A 20,044-nucleotide genomic window follows, 5' to 3' on the forward strand; every position below is an offset into this window, starting at 1 on the left:
CATAGATTTCTTTTTAACTGTTCCTGGGTTTCTGAAGTTCTTTGTAAATCCCTAGCAGTTGTGTAGTGTACAAATCTTTTTCCCATTCTGTTGGTTGCTTCTTCACTTTGTTGATCGTCTCCTTTGCTGTACAGAAGCTTTTTAGCTTGATGTGGTCCCATTTGTTTATTTGGCTTTGACTGTCTGTGTTCTTGTTGTCTTTTCCAAGAAGTCTTTCACCATTCCTATATGCTGGAGAGTGCTTCCTATGTCTTCCTTTAATAGTTTGGTTTCTGGATGCAGATCTAAGTCCTTGATCCATTTAGAGCTCATTTTTGTATAATGTGACAGGTGTGGGTCTTACTTCATTCCTCTGCAGGCTGCTTTCAGTTATCCCAACAGCATTTGCTGAAGAGATCAGGCTTTTTCCCTGGATGGTTTTCAGTTTTCTTGACACAAATTAGTTGGTTATTGATGTGTGAGCTCATCCAAGAACCAGACATTTTTCAAAAACATAGATTCAAATGACTAACAGACATATGAAAAGATGACTCCCTAGCTCTGAGGGAGATGTAACTGAAAATCACATTGAGGTTCTACCTTATTCAAGTGAGGTTGGCCTACATTCAGAACTTTACTAACAACACCTGCTGGCATGGATGTGGGGAGACAGGTACCCTCCTTCAGTGCTGGTGTGAGGTTAGGCTAGTACAACCACTATGGAAATCAGTATGGAGAGTGCTTGGAAAATTCCAAATAACCTGCCATATGACCCAGGTATCCTCCTAGGAACATGACCAAAGGAAATGAAAACTGCATATGAGAAGGAGATCTGTAACCCTATATTTAGAGCAGCACAATCTACAACAGAAAAAAAAAAAATAAGGAAACAACCTAGATGCCCATCCAAAGAGGAGTGGTTAAAGAAACTATGGTACATCTACTCCATAGAATGGAATACTACTAAGCCACTAAAAAGAATGAAATTATATGATTTGCTACTAGATGGTCCCAACTGGAGACCATTATGCTCAGTGAAATAAGTCAATCCCAGAAGGATAACTACCATATATTCTCTCTGATATCAGGCAAAGTTCATTCAAATTATAGGATCAACAGCCCTTTTAATACTATTTTTGCTGCAATCCATAGCTTTTGAAATTTTTGTTCCTATTTTCATTTCTTCCAATTAGTTTCTTTTCTCTTGTTAAATTCTTGACTGACTCCATAGATCACACAATAACATCACTTTACCCAAGAAGCTTTTTTGTTTTCATTTTCATTTGTTCATCGACACATTGGTTGTTCAGTAACATGTTATTTAACTCCATGGTGTTGTAAATTTTTTCTTTTAACATCATTGTTGTTGACTTTATTTCATAGCTTCTTATTTAAGGGAATGTATAATAGACTATCATATCCAGATGTGAAGGTACAATGCAGTATACATCTCTACTTCCAAATCAAAGATGTACAACCATTGAAACCGTTGGATATATCTTGACAATAGGATGTTGGGCTGTCTGGTATTGTTTGTGTCAGCAATGTCAGAGAACACTTAAATAACAGACTGATGGATTTATAACTCCTTAGGAAGAACTATTCTATTGTAACAATATTGGGAAAATCAGTCAGGGGCTGGGAGTTTGGGGAGAGATTAGCGAAATCCCAAAGCCTATGAAATTGTACCATAAAATTCAGAATAAAAACAAATTTTAAAAAATTTAAGAATAAAACCAAAATAAAAATAGATAAGCATGATGAAGAAAAAGAAAAGACCATGAAAGGACTAGAGTATTTTAGGTGGAGAATATTGTTGTATAGTAATCTGGGAAGTCTCTTTAAAGAAACATGTGCAGAGATATTTGAAGGAGGCAGGACTGCAGAGAACATGGGCAAGATCACTGTCACAGAATAAACAGCAAGTATAGAGCTCTGGAAGTGGCATGTGCTTGGAATAGTTACTAACTAAATAACAGAAGATAAAAAAGAGAAATAATTAAACAATGACTCTAAAGTTTTAAGTGAAAATAGCCCTTAAATAATGTTAATTTTTTGTTTTTGAGTAATTAGAGGGCTGAGAGAGTCAAAACATGAGTGAGTTGTTGACATTCTAAAATACTATAAATGGATGGGTCTTTGTCCACATGGTTAATATGGTGATTAGGATGCCCATGTCCCAGTATAGAAAGAGAGACAGAAAAATCTCTCTCATCTGGTGGTTCAGTCCCTTAAGTGCCTACAACAGTCAGGGATAGTTCAGGCCAAAGCTACAAGTTGGAAACTTTATCCGAATTCCCTACGTGGGTGTTAAGAACTAAGTGGGTCATCTGCTCTCTTCCCAGGCGTATTAGCAGGAAGCTGTATACAAAGTGGAAGAGCAGGGACTTGAGCTGCTCATCTGCTATGGGATGTGTGTGTCCCAAGTAGAGCCCTACCTGCTGCACCTCAATGCCCACCTCCAAGCATCCCTGAGTTTCATTCTGATAATTCTCACAGAAGACAAAATACATTTTAGGATATGGCTTTAAGAAAACGAACCAGGGGGCCCAGCGCAGTGGCGCAGTGGTTAAGGTCCTCGCCTTGCACGCCCGGGATCCCATATGGGCGCCAGTTCTATCCCAGCAGCCCCGCTTCCCTTCCAGCTCCCTGCCTGTGGCCCGGGAAAGCAGTCGAGGACAGCCCAAAGCTTTGGGACCCTGCACCCGCGTGGGAGACCCGGAAGAGGCTCCTGGCTTCGGATCGGCATAGTATCGGCCCGTTGTGCTCACTTGGGGAGTGAATCATCGGACGGAAGATCTTCCTCTCTGTCTCTCCTCACTGTATATCCGCCTTTCCAATAAAAAAAAAAAAATAAATCTTAAAAAAAAAAAAAAGAAAACGAACCAAATAGCATTGTGACAGGCACCTAATTTACTGTAAAGTAGGTTTGTTTATTTATTTATTTAAGTAACTGCCTTAAGATAGCCTATGTATATCTAATGTTATTTTCTTAAAGCATGCTGGCTAAATAGAATAAGATGAGTTTTTCTCTAGCAAAGCTAAACTATACCACAATGAGCTATTAGTGCATTATTAAAGAAACAGCAAAATCCTGATAGTTCAGGGATTAAAAAGTAAGCATGCTACCTAAAGTAACAGTTACTTGAGCTGTAGGCAACAATCTGAGCCAATGAAATTCATGAATGAGCTTTTCAATTCCACATGCATTAGCGGAAAGGAAGTAATACTGCCACTTCATATAAATGCTGAAATCAAAAAAGCCAAACCCTGAGATTAAGCAAAACACTGACACAAACTGCATGCTCGTTTATTTAGGAAGATTTTTATGAGAACTCCAGCCCCATTTTTATGACCTATAGAATAACAAATAATGGGATAAGTATCTATGAAAGATGGCAACAACCCTTATTCACAGAATAAATGTTTCTGTAAGTTAAACTCTGTATATTTATGTTGCCTTTTAACCATGTTTGTCTATTTGATTCCTTTTACTTATTTTAAACAATTCACATGTCTAACTAATTATATCAAACCATATTTTCTGGCTCTTGATTTACACAACTGGAGCAAAATGTTCCCTTAAACAAAAATTCACATTATCAGTGATTTCAGGGGAAATTTTTGATTCCTTTCTTGAGATAAATTTTATTTTTGGAGAAGAAATTGTAGAGGCAGCTTTGCCTTGTCATTTAGTAAGCTCTAGGTTTACAAGCAGTGTGTTGCAGGTGGTCATTTTCTCTGCTATACTTTGCATTTCCCTGAAGGAGCCAACATTCAGAATTCCTATAGTCATTTCCATATTCTTCTGCCATAGAAAACCTAAAAACATTACACATTTCTTGCTGGCAGTTACTTTTTCTGCCTCTATACCATTCAAATCTTAAGGAGCATTGTCAGAACAAAAATTCCCTCAAATAAGTCTTGGTATCACCCTTCTGAAGAAAGAGTGACACTTTAAGGTATCTTATGATCAAAGGCCCAACTGATGGGCAACGGATAAGATGAGTTAAGCTTTGTTCCATGTGTCATCCCTCCTGTTTAGGAGGCAGCTAAACACAACAGTATACATTGGAGAGATCTAACAGCAGCTGCCCTGCCATGAAGAGTTAGATGGGAGTGGGAAGAGCAACCTCTGATGGTGGGCTGATTCCTAATTTCAGAACAGATAAAATATTGTCCTTCTGATACTGGAGTACAGAGTCTGCTAGCTTGTATTGCCTAAAAAAAGAGCCACAATTTTGTGCATTATCTTAATTAGATTTGGTATATTTAACTACTTAATTATTTTTCAGATGAACACAGCTGGTGGAAACAAAATTTTGAATTTATATGACAAATAACACTTTACACTGGTGCTCTGGCTGGCAATGAAGAATCTCTAAGCATGCTATGACTTACCAATCATGTCCTTTTCTTAGCTATATAAAAGGCAGGATCACATAATCTTCACAAAATGAAAAAGTCTTTCATGGTACTAAAGCATTTATGCTATTCTTTTGGATGGCAGAACAATATTACTTGAAGTTTTTGAATGTGATGGAAAGTGTCAGTAGAGCATGGTGCTTCAAAAAGCCACTAGACTGTAAATCATGAAACTAAACTCCATGTGGTCTAGAACCAAAGGAGCATTAATCTTAAATCCTCTGTGGTTCTGGTAGAATAGCTGACAAATTGCAGGAAATCAGGAAATTATATATGGATGGCAGAGGGAAAGTATGTTGGGTTGAAACAGGAAGATTCCTTGAGAATGACCCTACCATCCATGATGGTGTAAGAGGATTAGTCCTACGAGGAAAGGTTCTGGTCACAGTGAAAATGTGCTTATGGCAGAGCTTCTGCTCCAGCATACTGAGACACAAACGTGTGCAAACAGAATTCAGATGTGTTGCAAATATGGACTGACTCAGCCTTTGGGGTGTCTGGGGAAATCTGGGTACAGAAATCCACAGATGCATAGCTTTTCCATTTATCTCAAGGAGGCAAATGTTCTCTTTTTTGGGAGCAAGAATCATTGTGAATGAGAGGTCTAACATAACAGGATTGAAGCCAGAAAATATTTTCTAGTTAAAGAAAAATTACTTATTTGAGAAGTAGAGATGGGAGGGATGAGAGAGAGAGAGAGAGAGAGAGAGAGAGAGAGAGAGACTAACTGCAATTTGCTGTTCATTCCCCAAAGTAAGAAGTAACCAAATTTTACTTCTGTATAGCAGTTCTCCCTCTTTTTTTTTTTTTTTGGTATAGTCAATGTTTATTGGTTGTCTAAACTATTCTTCTGTTAAGAAACTCCCTTAACCACCTTATTTTTAAAAAGCAAAGCCTTACTTAGAGAACTTCTTTATTTAGAAACTATCATGCGGAAAGTTTAAAAAATATGAGAAGTCCTTTTGGGAGGGAATCTGTAATAGATTTGGAGAATGAGAGGAAAACAGATCATCTTGGAGCTGGGAGTCGGCGACAAATCAGCAGAGTACTAACCTACACAGGGGTCAGGGTGAGGGTAGGCGACTGCAAAATAAGTGAACTTCCCCTCGCTTATGAGATTGCAAGTGGTTCAGCATGTACTGTCAGATTCTGCCTAGATAGTCAACGAGACCTAAATTACATAATTAGAAAGGCACAAATAAAGATTTCTTTATTCACTTGTCATAAAATTAGTAGAACTTTCCTAGTGTGATTCAACCTGATTCAACCTGACCAACATTGAAGCCTAGCACAAGCAAACCACTCAATAACAGTTATACACAGATCATCTACCGTTTTTATTTTATTTTAAATCTCATTTAGGCTACCAAGGCCTAAATTACATTTATGCCTACAAGGTTATTTTTAGGATGCGAATCTGTAATCCAGAAAGGAAAGTCATTATTCAGAAGAGAAATATTAGTACAGACAAACTTTCTCTCTTTCTTCAATCTTCTCCAAAAAAATAGGACATGAAGTTAAAATCATTTTCAAATTGTGAATTCCTAACATCTTTCTCCCATTTGAGAACTGGCAGAGAGTAGTTTTTTTTTTTTTTAATCTTCTATCAGAGGACAGATTCAAATATTTTAAAATTATTTTTTCTTTTAGAACTAAAATTTAAATCAAGGTAAAGCCAACAGAAAGAATCCTTAAAACCCACATGTTCACATTAATTTTTAAAATTCCCTAATATTCCTTGTGGTATTAAAAAAAGCACGGGCTTATTAGGGTAGACATACAACAAAGGTTTCAGTACTGATTCGGCCATTTCTCTCTCTGTCTATAGAACAAGCAGGTACTTAAACTCTCTGAGTCCTGGTTTCTTCATGAAATAAAATACCCTGTTCCCAGAATGTTATGCTCGTATCGCTTAGAATGTGAAAAAGCATGCAATAAGTAGCAGTTCTTGTCTTTTTAAAGGATTTAAAATATTTAAGAGGCAATGTAGGGATTATTTTTTCCACTTAATACTATATGCATAATTAGTAGAGAATAACAATTCTGATTTATAATTAATAAACTATTTTTCACCTTTTTATTTTTACTCCATTTCTTGGAGTTGTTGGTCATGCGTTACATTTGTTTCTTATGTATGTGTGCTCTGGAAGTAATTTATTTAAAGGTATACAGATTTATACTTCTCTGAAGGTTAACAGGAATTGTGATTAAGAAAGAAGACACTGGATTAGGTGTGTGATGCTGTTTGGAGCACTTGTCTTCTTTATATCAGAGTGCCTGAGCACGAATGCTAGCTCTGCTTCTTCCCAGTTTTTGGCTAGTGTGCACCCTGGGACACATGGCTCCAATAGTTGGATCCTGGCAGCCCATGAGAGAGAGATGAATTGAGCTCCTGACTCCCAGCTTCAGTCCAACTCAGCCCTGAATGTGGAGGGCGTCTGGGGAATGAGGCAGCAGAGCAGATGATCTTGATTGCTCATGCCTCCATTTTTCTGCCTTTCAAGTAAGTAGAGATACATTTTTTAAATGTTTAAAAATAATACTGTGGGGGTTAGTGATCTATGTAATAATTAAAATAGAAAAGTATGTTTTCATTAGTAAAAATAATTATTAGTCATGTTTTATTTATTGTAGATAACCTAATATAATGCAAACCAAAAAAAGTCTGACAATTCCTAAAGCTAATTTTAGAAGTTATGGATGCTCCTTGAACACATCGCTACTCACAGGTTCTATTTCTCATTCAATGACTTACCCTTTGCCCTTTAGGACCTTGACTACCAGGTGGTCCTCTTGACCCCACAGGACCCTACAAAAATTAGAAATTTAAAAGCAATGATAGGATTCTCAAGAATGTTATCAAAATAGCAATCATAGAGTTTCTTATTACATTCTCATTTTTCCTGCAGAGTTTTAAAAAGAAATTGATTCATTCCCTTAAAAATGTTCTTTAGTTTTTAAATGTCAGAGCTCTCTCCACTAATATTCTGATTTTGAAATATTCTCCTCTTTGGAAATGTTTACGGTCTGAACCAAACAGGGTAAGAGTTTAATATTCACTTTTCACATAGTGTTCAAGAGGAATACACACAGATGAAAGAAGAAAACATGTAGTCCACGAGCATAGATGGGCAAACTCAAGCTATTATGGTGTATCCAAGAACACTGGGAGAAGCATTTTCCATTAGCTTATACATGACTTACTTTGATAAAATTAAGAAAGCATAACAAAAGGGAATGGACTTAAATGAAAATAAACTTTACATAATGTACCTTAAAATAGTTTCTGTACTTACAGGTAATCCCAAAGGACCCACGGGTCCTGGAATCCCAGGAGGACCTGGATATCCCTACAATTTAAGAAAAGTTTGAAGGAAATAAAAGCTCCATCACATCTCTATACTTTCACTAAAAAAAACAGTAAATTGTAAAAAGTTATAAAAGGGATAATTTGATATGTGTTCCTCTCTTACAGAGAGGCCCAAGAAATGGATAGAACATAGCTTGTTTGTGAGCAGGCTATATATTCATTTATTAGAAGGGTTTTGCTGGGAAAAGGAAAGTGCTAGCCAGCATTGCATGTTATAGCCTATGTAAAAGAAGAGAACATTCATCTCATCTTTCTGTAGTGTGTTTTCTTATGTAGTAGGTTTTGAAACAAGATCCATTTCAGAGTGATTAGGAAATTCTGTGCTTAGGAAATACAAATGCTTATAAGCGCTCAAGCCTCTTACATTTTAGATGGACAGCACAGTTTACGCCTTTTAACATTGATTCAGAACATGCCTTGGGAAAAATAAGAGTTGCTGAAATTTATTAGTCTTACAAACATGCTAAATTTCTTAGTTCACAGAGCTGGAGATAACTAAAAATCAAGGTGTAAATAAATCTTGCAAGGCTCTTCCATCATGTTAAAATTAAGAGTAACAAATAAAATACATTTTTATATAATATAATGAAATCCATTATATTATTTTCTGAAAGGAAGTTTCTTTAGTAGATAATGTTAATTCTAGTTACTTTTTTTAAAGGAATTATTTAATACAGTTAGAAAAAGGGGGAATGCCAGATACAAATTTGTCAGCGAATTCAACACACCACAGAGAGATCAATTTGTGTTCTGAGCTTCTATATATCAAAAACTTACAACAGGGCAGCAAAGTGGAAGAGAAATGAAGACAAATGCTACATAAATAAATGATGAGCTGTAGAAGAAAAGGTAGCATTTCTTCATCTATTTCTTGCTAATGTGGGGTGGCATAATTTTTCTCCTAAAACTACAGCCTACTTTGAATAAGCCATCTTATTTATATGCTTTTAAAATTTTTGTGCTAGACAGCATTCTAGAAGAAAAATCAGTTTAGAAGCAAACTTCAGTGAAATTTTATTACAAAATTACATTTTCTGTTCAGTTAAATTCTAGTACAGGCAATTCCATCTTTGGAAAGATAACTTTACTCTGTTTTTTTGGAAAGTATTATTTTTTCAAATTACTGAGCTCTTACCGTGGCACCCTTTTCTCCCTGGGGACCCACGGGCCCTGGACTGCCACGATCTCCCTTCAAAACACAACAGAATGAAGAGTGATGTTAAGCCACGCCATAAGTGGTAAGTTAGTTCACAAATGATACAGTATCTTATCCTAATTTCAATTATATCGATGTATAAATTTATACTTTACCATGAAATTGCCAAGCTTTCAACAACTTAGAAATACTCCTTAGATAACTTCTAAAGGAAAACTGCTAACACTTATTAAAACGATAAAGCTAAAAATCATAAATTAGAAGGACTAAAACTTAGCCGGTATCATTCGTTAAAGTTCTTTAAGTGGGAATGGTTACAAGATAATGCAAGTAAATCGCCTCGTTTGGTGAATGTTTGGCTCTTGACAAGTGTGAGTTACTAATATTTTAAAAAGGAGATGAATACCTTGGGAATACCTATATTTTAAACTATATGATCTTTGCCCAAAACCAAGAAGAGAATCTGGGGCAATTCACAGAGCTGAAGTTCAGGTGCATCATCTTTTTTTTTTAAAGGTAAACCCACAGAGGGAAGGCGACACAGTGAGAAAGATCTATTGTTCACTCTCCAAGTGGTTGCAACAGCCAGAGCTGAGCTGATTCGAAGCAGGAGGTTCTTCTAGGTCTCCAGAACCATCCTCTGGTGCTTCCCCAGGCCACAAGCAGGGAACGAGATGGAAAGTGGAGCTAGATACTGATGTAATGATTTTGGAGAACTTGGGGGACGGGATTTGGGGAGTAGGTAGGGAAAATTCCAGGGCCTATGGAACTGTACAATAAAGTGATAATACTAAATAGATAATAAATAAATAAATAAATAAATAAATAACAGTGAAACCGGGACAGGAACTGGTGCCCATATGGGATTCCAGCAAACGCAAGGTAAAGACTTAACCACTAGGTTGTTGAGCTGGGCCCAACAGTTTGGTTTTTAAAGAACACAGGGAAGAGGTTGGAATATTCTAAATTAAGGAAGCATTAAGAACTGGGAATAGAATAGGTACTTGAGTGGGAGATAGGCAAGAAAAAAGGAAAATTACAACATTTTTCTCTTTCAAAACGTTCCTACAGGAAAGTGGCTTGACCACATAAATTTGATTTAAATAATATTTTTCTAGTCATACATCCATCCTTGCATACCACATCTTTTAACAATAGTATTTGACCCTTTAAAATTAGAATCATGTATAGAATTAGCTATATTGTAATATACTTAAGAACACAGTCAAGTAACATGTAAGAGATATCAATAACTTCTAATTAACATAGCTTGCCATATGAAAGTTTCTTCTTTGAATTAGGTTCAGAACCCTTATTATAAAACAAAAAATGAATATACCTTTTCACCAATGTTTCCAGTTATGCCAATTTCTCCAGGTAAGCCAACAGGTCCCTGGGGTGGGGGTAGGCAGGGAAGATAAAAAACAAGAATGCATCTATGTTTAATTGCTATTTTAGCATATTGGTCTTAAATCACCTGTAATTACTATATTTTCAATTCAATCTCAACTTCATTCATTCACTAACTACAGAAACTCTTGGTGTTTATTTTGCGCCTGGCCTGTACTGGCTGCTAGGATTTCATTAGTGAGCAAGGCAGATGCACATCCTGTTTTCATAATGCAAATAGTCTGGCAAAACAGAAGTTAAAACTGACTTACAGAAAAATAGAATAACGACAGATTTTAGTAGAAGTTCATCAATGAAGCAATCATGAGGCTGAGATGGAGGAAAAAAAACCAGGTAAGATATTTCAACAAAGAAGATGAGGGAAATTTTGTAGCTTGAGATCTAAAGAACAAAAGGAGTCCGGTCAGCCAAGCTAGATGGGAGGAGTAGTGCTGCAAGCAGAATAGCCCATTAGGAAGTGCTTTTGACAAAGACAATCAGTAGCGCTGATTGAGTCCACAGAAGCTCAGAGATACTCTTTACAGAGTATCTGTTATTCCTCCTTCAAGGTTATAGGAAAAAAAGAAGAAGAAGAAGAACAACTACAACAAAACAGCAAAGGGTATACAACATGGCCATAATCGCTTTCGATTCCTTTTCCAACAGCTACTATGCAAAGATCCTGCTTATTGAGATTTCCATACAATAACATATGCTAGTATTTAGAGAGCAATGGGTAATGATCAACAGCTCGTTATGTTGACTGTAACCAAAGTTAATGCATGGAATACGACTGCATCCATATCTGACATGTCTGATTCAATCCTCCCAACCACTATAAGTAATATCATGATTCTGCTTTGACACATGAGTTAGGCAGCTTGTCCAGTGACTGAGTCAATGAGTCTAAGTATTTTGGATGCATTTAAGTGGCTATATGAGATGCAGCTAGAGTCCAAGTTGATGTGATTGCCTGACATGTGGCTAGTCTAATTTGAAAAGAACCGTAAATGACAGAGCATAGTTTGCAGACTTTTATAAATACGTGAAATATCTAACTATTGTTTATATTGATTACATATTAAAATAATATTCAAATTACATTTAATGTTCCAAATAAATACAATAATATGGTCATAATACTGCTAAATGATATAACTAGACAGCAAACAATCAAAATTCTCTTTCACTGCTCATGCCACCAAACCTTCACATATGAAGGTTTGAATCACACATTTCTTTGTTCATTCAACTGCTATCACAAAAATACTACAGACAGGTAGGTTTTTACAAGAACTGATTTATCATAGTTCAGGATGTCCGAGTATGTGAGATCAAGGCAACGACACATTTGGCGTCTGCTGAAGACCTGCTTCCTAACTGACAGATGAAGATGACAAAAGCCTTCATGACATAATTAGCTCCTAGACATCCCACCCTCTAATACTATCACATTTGTGCTTAGGATTTCAACAGGGGACTTTTTGGGTGGGAGAAAGGTAGAAAATTCATTGTGATACCCTATCGAGTAAAGCACATAAGAAACAAAACTGCTAGCTGAAATCAAGGGGAACAGAGAATTGGTCATGGGAGAAGGTAGTTTCAAACATGAACAATAATCATATGATCAGTTATAGAAATGATGACTTTAATTGTTAGTAATATTTCCTCCCTAGTTTATTATGAATATGTTTTGTGTGTAGGGGTGCTTATGTAGCAAACTTCTTTTCTCAACTCTCTTACTCCTTTATCATGTAGGCTTTACTGACTTTTTATTCTAGTATTTAAGATTATAAAAAGGTTATATAAGGTTGTATAAAAATAAGTTTATTTTTACAATAGCATTTAAGGTACAAGATATAAAAAGGAGAAAAGTAAATATCACTGAAGGATTTTATCTCCTCATCTGGGGAGGTAGGTTACAGAGGTTTAGATTGTTTGCAAAATAGCTGTATCATGTTAGGCAGAATTATGATGTTGTTATTACATTTATCTGGGCATTAAATGTGATCTATGGAGGTGTATTTAAATGTCAAGTTAACAAAAGCTAGACTTACAAAGGTTAATTTTATGTGTCAAAGTAATTGGGCCATAGAACTGTCTAGATATTTGTTTAAACATAATTTCTTGGTGTATGTTTCAGGGTAAGTTTAGCTTGAAAATGTAAACTAAAAGTAAAGCTGACTTTCTTAACTAAATGTAGTTAGACATCATCTACTCTGTTGAGGGACTAAATCGAACTAAAGAGCAAAGGAAAGAATCTGTTCTTTGATGCATAGAGCATTCTTTTCTTTCTCTCAGACTGAGACCACTGGCAATTCTGGTTCTCAAGTTTTGGATGCAGATCAGAAACGACACTAGTGCTCCTCAGGTCTCAGGCCCATCAATTTGGACTAGAACTTTCTCACTGGATTTTCTGGGTCTTCAGTTTGCAAATAACAGACCATGAACTTTCTCAGCCTTCATGATAATGAAAGTCAATTCAACTCTGATGAAACTTAAAAATTTGGATAACATATATTGAGAATGGCTCCCTGTATTATACTGGGACTTTAAAAAGCCTAACTAAATATGACATCACAACAAGTGTTGGCTAGAATGTGGGAAAAATTATACATCACAGGAAGGAATACAGAGTTGTATAGTCACATTGGAGAGCTTTTATTGTACATAATAAAACTGAATATGTATTCAACCTACAACTTAGCACTTTCATTTCTAGTTATTTATAGGGGTTTCTGCTCTCAGATTTAAATATCAAGAGGCATACATAAACACAGTTATTGAAGCATTGTTTAAATACACAATAGAATTACCTAGTTTATTATATGGAAAGAAACTGAAGTCTATTTATAAAGTGAAGAAAATTAAACACTAATTAAAATGAACAAATAAGACCTATGTACATCAACATGGATAAAACTTTTAAGAATAAAATGTTGAGATAGCCTCCATAAAGCAGTGAGGAAAGAAAAGAGACCCAGTGCCATCAGCCACTCTTGTCTCTATACTGGTGATGGCAGTGTAACAAGATGATATGCCACTGTGCTAGATTCAAAGAGATGGATTTTATGAAACAATTAAAAAATTTTTCCAATTAATTAAAAAAGGGATGCCACCCAAATTATTAAAATCAGGGATTAAAAGGAGTTGTTACAACTGATAACACAGAAATACAGAAAATTACTAGCAATCTTTATTTATGCCAACAAATTAGAAGCGGGTATATGAACACACACAATGTACCAAAATTGAGGCATGAAAGCATAGAAAATCTGAATATAAAAATAACCAAGACTGAGACTGAAGCGGTAATAAAGACTCCAAGCAAAGAAAAACACAGGATTGGAAGTCTTTACTGTTAAATCGTAATAAACTCTTTAAAAACAACTAATCCAATTATAGATCAATACACTCAATGAACACAGCCACAAAAATACACAACAAAAAGCTTGCAAACAGAATCTAATAATACATGAAAATATCATCCATCCAAACCAAGTGATATTTATGCTGGAAACACCAGGAAAATTCAACATATGCAAACTGATAAACATAATACATTACACTGACAAATTAAATAAAAATCTTGTGTTATCTCAATAGATGCAGAGAAAGCATTTGACAAAAATACAATAATATTTCATAATAAAAACCTTAAGCAAATTGAGCACTGAAGTAGTATATCTCAACAGCCCAGTGAGGGCAATATATGACAACACCACAGCCCAAAATGGGAGAAAGCAGGAAACATTTCTGCTAAGATCCAAAGCCAGAGAAAGATGCACATTCTTACCACCATTGTTTAATACAGGACTAGGGCCTGGCACGATAGCGTAATGGTTAAGGTCCTCGCCTTGAACACACCGGGATCCCATATGGGCACTAGTTCTAATCCTGGCAGCTCCACTTCCCATCCAGCTCCCTGCTTGTGGCCTGGAAAAGCAGTCAAGGATGGCCCAAAGCTTTGGGACCCTGCACCCACATAGGAGACCTTGAAAGAAGTTCCTGGCTCCTGGCTTTGGTTTGGCACAGCACTGGCTGTTGCGGTCACTTGGGGAGTGAATCATCAGACAGAATATCTTCCTCTCTGTCACTCCTCCATATTTCTGACTTTGCAATAAAATAAATAAATCTTTAAAAAATTATATAGGCCTTGAAGTTTTAACTAAAGCCATTAGGCAAGAAAAAGAAATTAAAATGCTATAACTGGAAAAAAGAAGTCCAATTATCCCTGATTGCAGATGACACGAACTTTTACTTATGGGATCCAAAAGACTTCACTAAGAGATTATTATATCATAACTCATAAGAGAATTTGACAATGTTGCAAAAATATAAAATCAACATCAGCAGTATTCTTTAAAATTAAAAAAATTTTCATGATATAGTTCCATAGATTCATGGGTTTCATCTTCCATTTTCAGCTTTCTGCCTCTTCTGCACTGTTTTCACCCCATATCATTGCAATAGTATAGTCCTCCAGCAATAGTATTCTTAAATACTAACAGTGCTGTCTTAGGAAAAAAAAAAAAGTAAGATCAGTCTAATTCACAAAAGCTAGAAAAATAATTTGAATACCTTGACACAAAATTAACTAGGTATGTTCAAGATTTCTGCAATGATTATTGTAAAACATTACGTGAAAGAAATAGAAAAAGAGAGGTGGATAAAAATGGAGCTACCTATCATGCTCATGGACTGGACGAATTAATAAAATCAAATTGTATGACATAAAGGTTCAATGTGATCCTGGTCAAAATATCAAGGATATTCTTCACAGGATTAGAAAAAACAACCCTAAAGTTTAAGATGAAAAAACAAAAGACCATGAGCAGTCAGGTCAATTTTAAGCAATGAAAACAAAGCAGGAATCAACACAATACTAAATTTCCAGGTACTACAGGGATATAACAAACAAAACAGGCTGATACTAGAATAAAAATAAACATGTCAACAAGTGGAGCTGAATAAAAATCATAAAATTCAATCCATTCACTTACAACCAATTAATTTTGGATAAACGAGCTAAAACTATTCAGAAAAGAACAGACAGTATTTTCAATAATGGAGTTTGGAAAATTATGTATGCAAAAATATGAAACAAGACTGCCACCTTATGCATGATATGAAAACCAATTCACAATGGATCAAGGTTCTAAATCTGTAATCTGGTATCAAATTACTTGAGGAGAATCTTAAGGAAATGGTAAGACATGGACATAGATAAAGCTTTCTGCAAAAGGATCTCAGAAGCATAGGCAATAAAAGTTAAAACAGACAAGCGAGATTAAATCAAAATACATCACAGGTGGTGGCTTCACTCTTCATGCCATAGCATTGGCCCTATCTCTTATTTAATATATATATTTTTTGGTCAGCTATGAGACTAACCATGTCCAAGATACATACTACTCCTTATCCCCAGATTTCAGGATGCAGATGACATATCACAGAACCACAGTCAACTCACATGAGATCAGACTGTACACACACCCATAGTGTCTGTTGATGATAAATCACTGATATTTCAAAGTTATTTCCTATTGCACCAAAAGTTAGTAGCAGATGGCTGATGCAATCATTACCTTAACATTGAAACTTTACATAGTAAACAACCATTTATCTTTGCTCTCTTTTGCCACATATGCCAATTAATTCAGGGGTGGTGGAGGCACAGGAAAGGAGCCTGGATTATTAATCATTGTGCAGGGGAAGGCATTTAGAATGAGCATTACACTGCAAACATAAGAAAAAAATCTATCATGTTAAGAATTTTACATTTGTTATAGCAGTGGTTTCAAAATTACAGTAACTTAAAATATCTGTAGACATGGTATTGAAAAGCTAACCTCATAGAAAAAAACTTTATAATGGAATATATCCAAAACTCTGCTGAAGCAAATTATTGTTTAGATCATAAATCATACTTTCCAATATATTCAACATTAGTTGGTGAGAACACAATTAAGGATTTATTTGTTTATATAACAGGTCCTGTGCTAACTGTTGCAAAGGATACAAATATGAATAAAGCATACTAAGGAACTCAAAATCTAGTAAAATGGAATAAGGTAAATGTATATTTTCTGTAAGAGAATAAAAACTGTTAAAAAAAGGCAGAAGAGATTACATCTGGATAAGAACAAAAGGAAGGGAATTTACAAATAAAGCACCCTTTTTGGTATGGCTAAATGTTGGCGAGATGAAACGGTCAAAGCACATTCCAAACACAGAGGATTTAAACAGAAGGTGGGAAGTAACAAATCACAACTTATTTGGAGTATTAAAGTGAATCCAAATTGTCTGGAAAACATGATTTTTATTTCACAGATGGACAGACTGGGTTAGATATATTTGTTGTTTGAGTATATTGTTGAGGACTCTGAGCGTCACATGGACAATCTGATTTTGTGGTTTTTGGAAAAGGATGTGTTTGTACAGAAATCATCAACTTTTGAGTAAAGGAGGGATGTAATCTTATCCACACTGAATGGATTGTAATCTACATCACTGCCTTCAATTCTACAGAAATGACAAAAATAGAACAGGTTAGGTGTAATGATTTCTGTTAGGATGATGGTTTCATTTTAAAGAAACAGGAAGCTGGAGAGAAAAGCAGATATTAGAGGAAAGATAAATGAAATTATGGCTCTTAGAGTTTCCCATCACTTTTTAAAAAGACACTTATGTTATTTACACAAAGAGAACAAGTGTCAGGTACTTCATATATGTAATTTAAGTTCATAATGATACTTCCCACTCCATTCTTCCCTTTTCTTTTTCATTTTCACAACTGTACACTTTCAATTTACTTTACAGTCACAGAATTAACCCCCCATTAAATAAAAAAAAATTTCAAGTAGGAAATAGAAAGACCATCAGTTCGCAGGATATGAACAACAACTAAGTCTCAAAATGTCAATTTCGCTCAAGTTCCCAGGGTAATGATAAAGGAGAATGCAAGAAAGAATTTTAATGAAGATTCCTTGGATGCAACAAGTAGAAAGGGAGAGGTAGAGGCATATAGGAGGACCACGAATGTGCCAAGAGTGAGGGACAGACAAATCTTAAGGAGAGAGAAACTAGTACATATGGGAAGAGTTCAGAAGTGTGAACATTGAAGATTTGGTTATGACAAGGCTACTGGTGAGGACTGAGGACAATTGTAGTAACTTGTGTGTGTTTACAAATGCAGTTCGGACACAGGATCTTTTGTGTGGTTACAATCAAGATTTGGCATGGGTTATAGTCATCTGAATAGTCGACAGAGCTAGAAAATCTATCACTATGCTAGTCAATTTAGAAATAACCAGTAACTGAAATATAAAATAGGAATGAAGGAAAAAATAAAAACTCTAGAATATTACATAAAGCCTACTTCCAGTTAAGTGCTGACTTTCTTCAAAATGTGATTAGAACAGTGGGGGAGGAGGCAAAGCCAGTAGGGGAATGTGGGCTCCCCTGCTGGACCACCACTCCCACTGGACAGCATGAGTTGGGATGGGGGCAGACCAGACCAGGCAGGGCTACAACACCTGTGGGCCTCATGTGAGCTAGACTGGGGAAGGCCCAGATTAGGCTGACGGTTCCAAATGGTGCAAGCAAAAATGGGTGAGGGTTGGTTGTGCTTTGCTGCAGCATCAGTTGGCAGAGGCTGGCACTGGGGGCTAAATCTATCAAGTTAAATTTCAGAAACACCTGAAGAGTGTACAATACAGAGGTTGGAGTGGCCTAGTAGGGAAATAGTGGGCACCTCCCTCATGGATTACCACTCCCACTGGAAAGCACAAAAACCAGGACAGGTGCAAGGGTGGCTAGACAGAAAGGCACCTGTCAATATGTGTGTGGGCTGGATAGTAGGTTGGTTGGGTTGAACTAGGTTTCAATGCCCATTGACAAGTACCAGAGCTAAATGGGATGTGGGACAAACTGAACTGGCATGCATGGGAACCAGGGTAGGGAGCAGGCCTGGTGGTGGTTATGGGGAGTCGCCCCAACTAGGCTGCAGCTCCAACTGGTTTGTGTGAGGACCAAGTATGAAGTAGGTAGGATCGAGCTGGACTACATTACCCATTGGTTTAAGTGGATGACAGGTCTGGAAAGAGAACTAACCCAGCAATTGCAACGACCAGCCTGTGCGTAAGCTGATTGGGGTGATAGACTGTGCCAGACCCTGTACTGGCAAAATCACACAAGGATGAGGTTCGGGATCATCTCAGATGAAGTTTCTTTGGAGATGCCGCCAACTGAACTGCTGATCTCAGAACCCCAACCATGAAGGGACTATGTCAGCCAGGGGATTCTGAATAGGTTTCGTCGCAATTGGAACAGCAAGATTGGCAGCAATTCAGACCTGTTGAGCAGGACCCTTGGAGCATGCCTCACATCGGGGACCTAGGATGGGTGGGAGGCTGGGTGGGGCTTTTTCCTTTGTTTCTCCCCCGACCCCAGATACAGGGGGAAAAAATGATATTAGTGTGGAAACAATGCTACTACCCATTTTCCTATAGCCCTTGACCCTTTGTACCCTAATCAACTAAGTAAGATCATTTAAAAAATAAATTAATTTAAAAAATAGCACCGGTTCTAACCCTGGCAGCTCCACTTCCCATCCAGCTCCCTGCTTGTAGCCTGGGAAAGCAGTCGAGAACGGCCCAAAGGGACTCTGCACCCATGTGGGAGACCTTGAAAGAAGTTCCTGGCTTCTGGCTTCGGGTCAGCACAGTACCGGCTGTTGTGGCCACCTAGAGAGTGAATCATCAGATGGAGGATCTTCCTCTCTGTATATCTGATTTCCAATAAAAATAAGTAAATCCTTTTTAAAAAGTTTGTTAGAACAGAAAAAAATACAATTTCTTCAATAGCCCTAAAAAGCTTTAAAACATTGTAGTTCTGCTTTGTAAGATAAATATCTACTACTCATTCACTAGATAACAATATAAAATTAGGACATTTCCTAGGAGGTAATGTATTTTAAAATATTTTTATGTAAGTTTCTAGACTGGAAAAAATCTTTGTGAAATCATTGTGTCTTTACTATGGTCTAGAATGACATTATGTTGTGTTAATTTGTTTTCAATATGTAAACAACTGTATAGGATAAAGAATTTCAGATATCAACTCGCTAAAGTTACTTAAAAATGCAATATTTGAAGTTACTTCACAAAGGTCAAGGACAACGGAATTAAGAGATAAGCTAATTTGGGTGCATAAGGTTTTAAAATACATATATGCATAGAAGACTCTTCTCTAAAATTTAGTTCTATTTCATCTTAGAAACAATGAACTGCAATATTTGTATTAGTGTTATTGCATTTATTATCCCTTTAAAATATGAGAAGCAGATAGGCATTTAGTCTAGTGATTGCAATGCTGGTTAAGATGCTCATGTGGAGCACCTGGGTTGGAATCATGGCTGCAGCTTCCAGCTTCGTGCTCATACAAACTCTGGAGGCAGTAGGTCCTTGCCATACACGTGGATGGCCCAGAGTGGGTTCCTGGGTCCTGCTATGGCATCACCCAGTCCTGGCCCTTGCAGGCATTTGGGAGAGTGAACTAGCTTAGTCTCCATCCCTGCCCTATTCTTCCTCTTTGTGTCAAATACATAAACATTATTTTTAAGCACACCAAAGAATGTAAGGTAATACTTTACCACAACAAAGGAATTAATAGGTTATAGTGTACATTGTTGCTGATAGTCAACCATATTTTTCCCTGGAAAA

The 20,044-nt window shown here is 36.5% G+C and overlaps 1 protein-coding gene across 1 annotated transcript in view; it reads right to left on the bottom strand.

Annotated features, from left to right (window-relative positions):
* Window positions 1–20,044, bottom strand: part of COL24A1 (collagen type XXIV alpha 1 chain) — a 298,672-nt gene that overhangs the window by 127,904 nt on the left and 150,724 nt on the right. The window contains exons 24-27 of the mRNA XM_040987252.1: window positions 10,270–10,323; window positions 8,910–8,963; window positions 7,701–7,754; window positions 7,160–7,213 (exon numbers count right to left, since the gene is read on the bottom strand). Of these exons, the coding sequence (XP_040843186.1) occupies window positions 7,160–7,213; window positions 7,701–7,754; window positions 8,910–8,963; window positions 10,270–10,323 (216 nt within the window). The remainder of the gene's footprint in view (window positions 1–7,159; window positions 7,214–7,700; window positions 7,755–8,909; window positions 8,964–10,269; window positions 10,324–20,044) is intronic.

This window comes from Ochotona curzoniae, unplaced genomic scaffold, assembly GCF_017591425.1.
Source record: "Ochotona curzoniae isolate NIBS_2020 unplaced genomic scaffold, NIBS_Ocur_1.0 contig_4612, whole genome shotgun sequence".
Classification (NCBI taxonomy): domain Eukaryota; kingdom Metazoa; phylum Chordata; class Mammalia; order Lagomorpha; family Ochotonidae; genus Ochotona; species Ochotona curzoniae.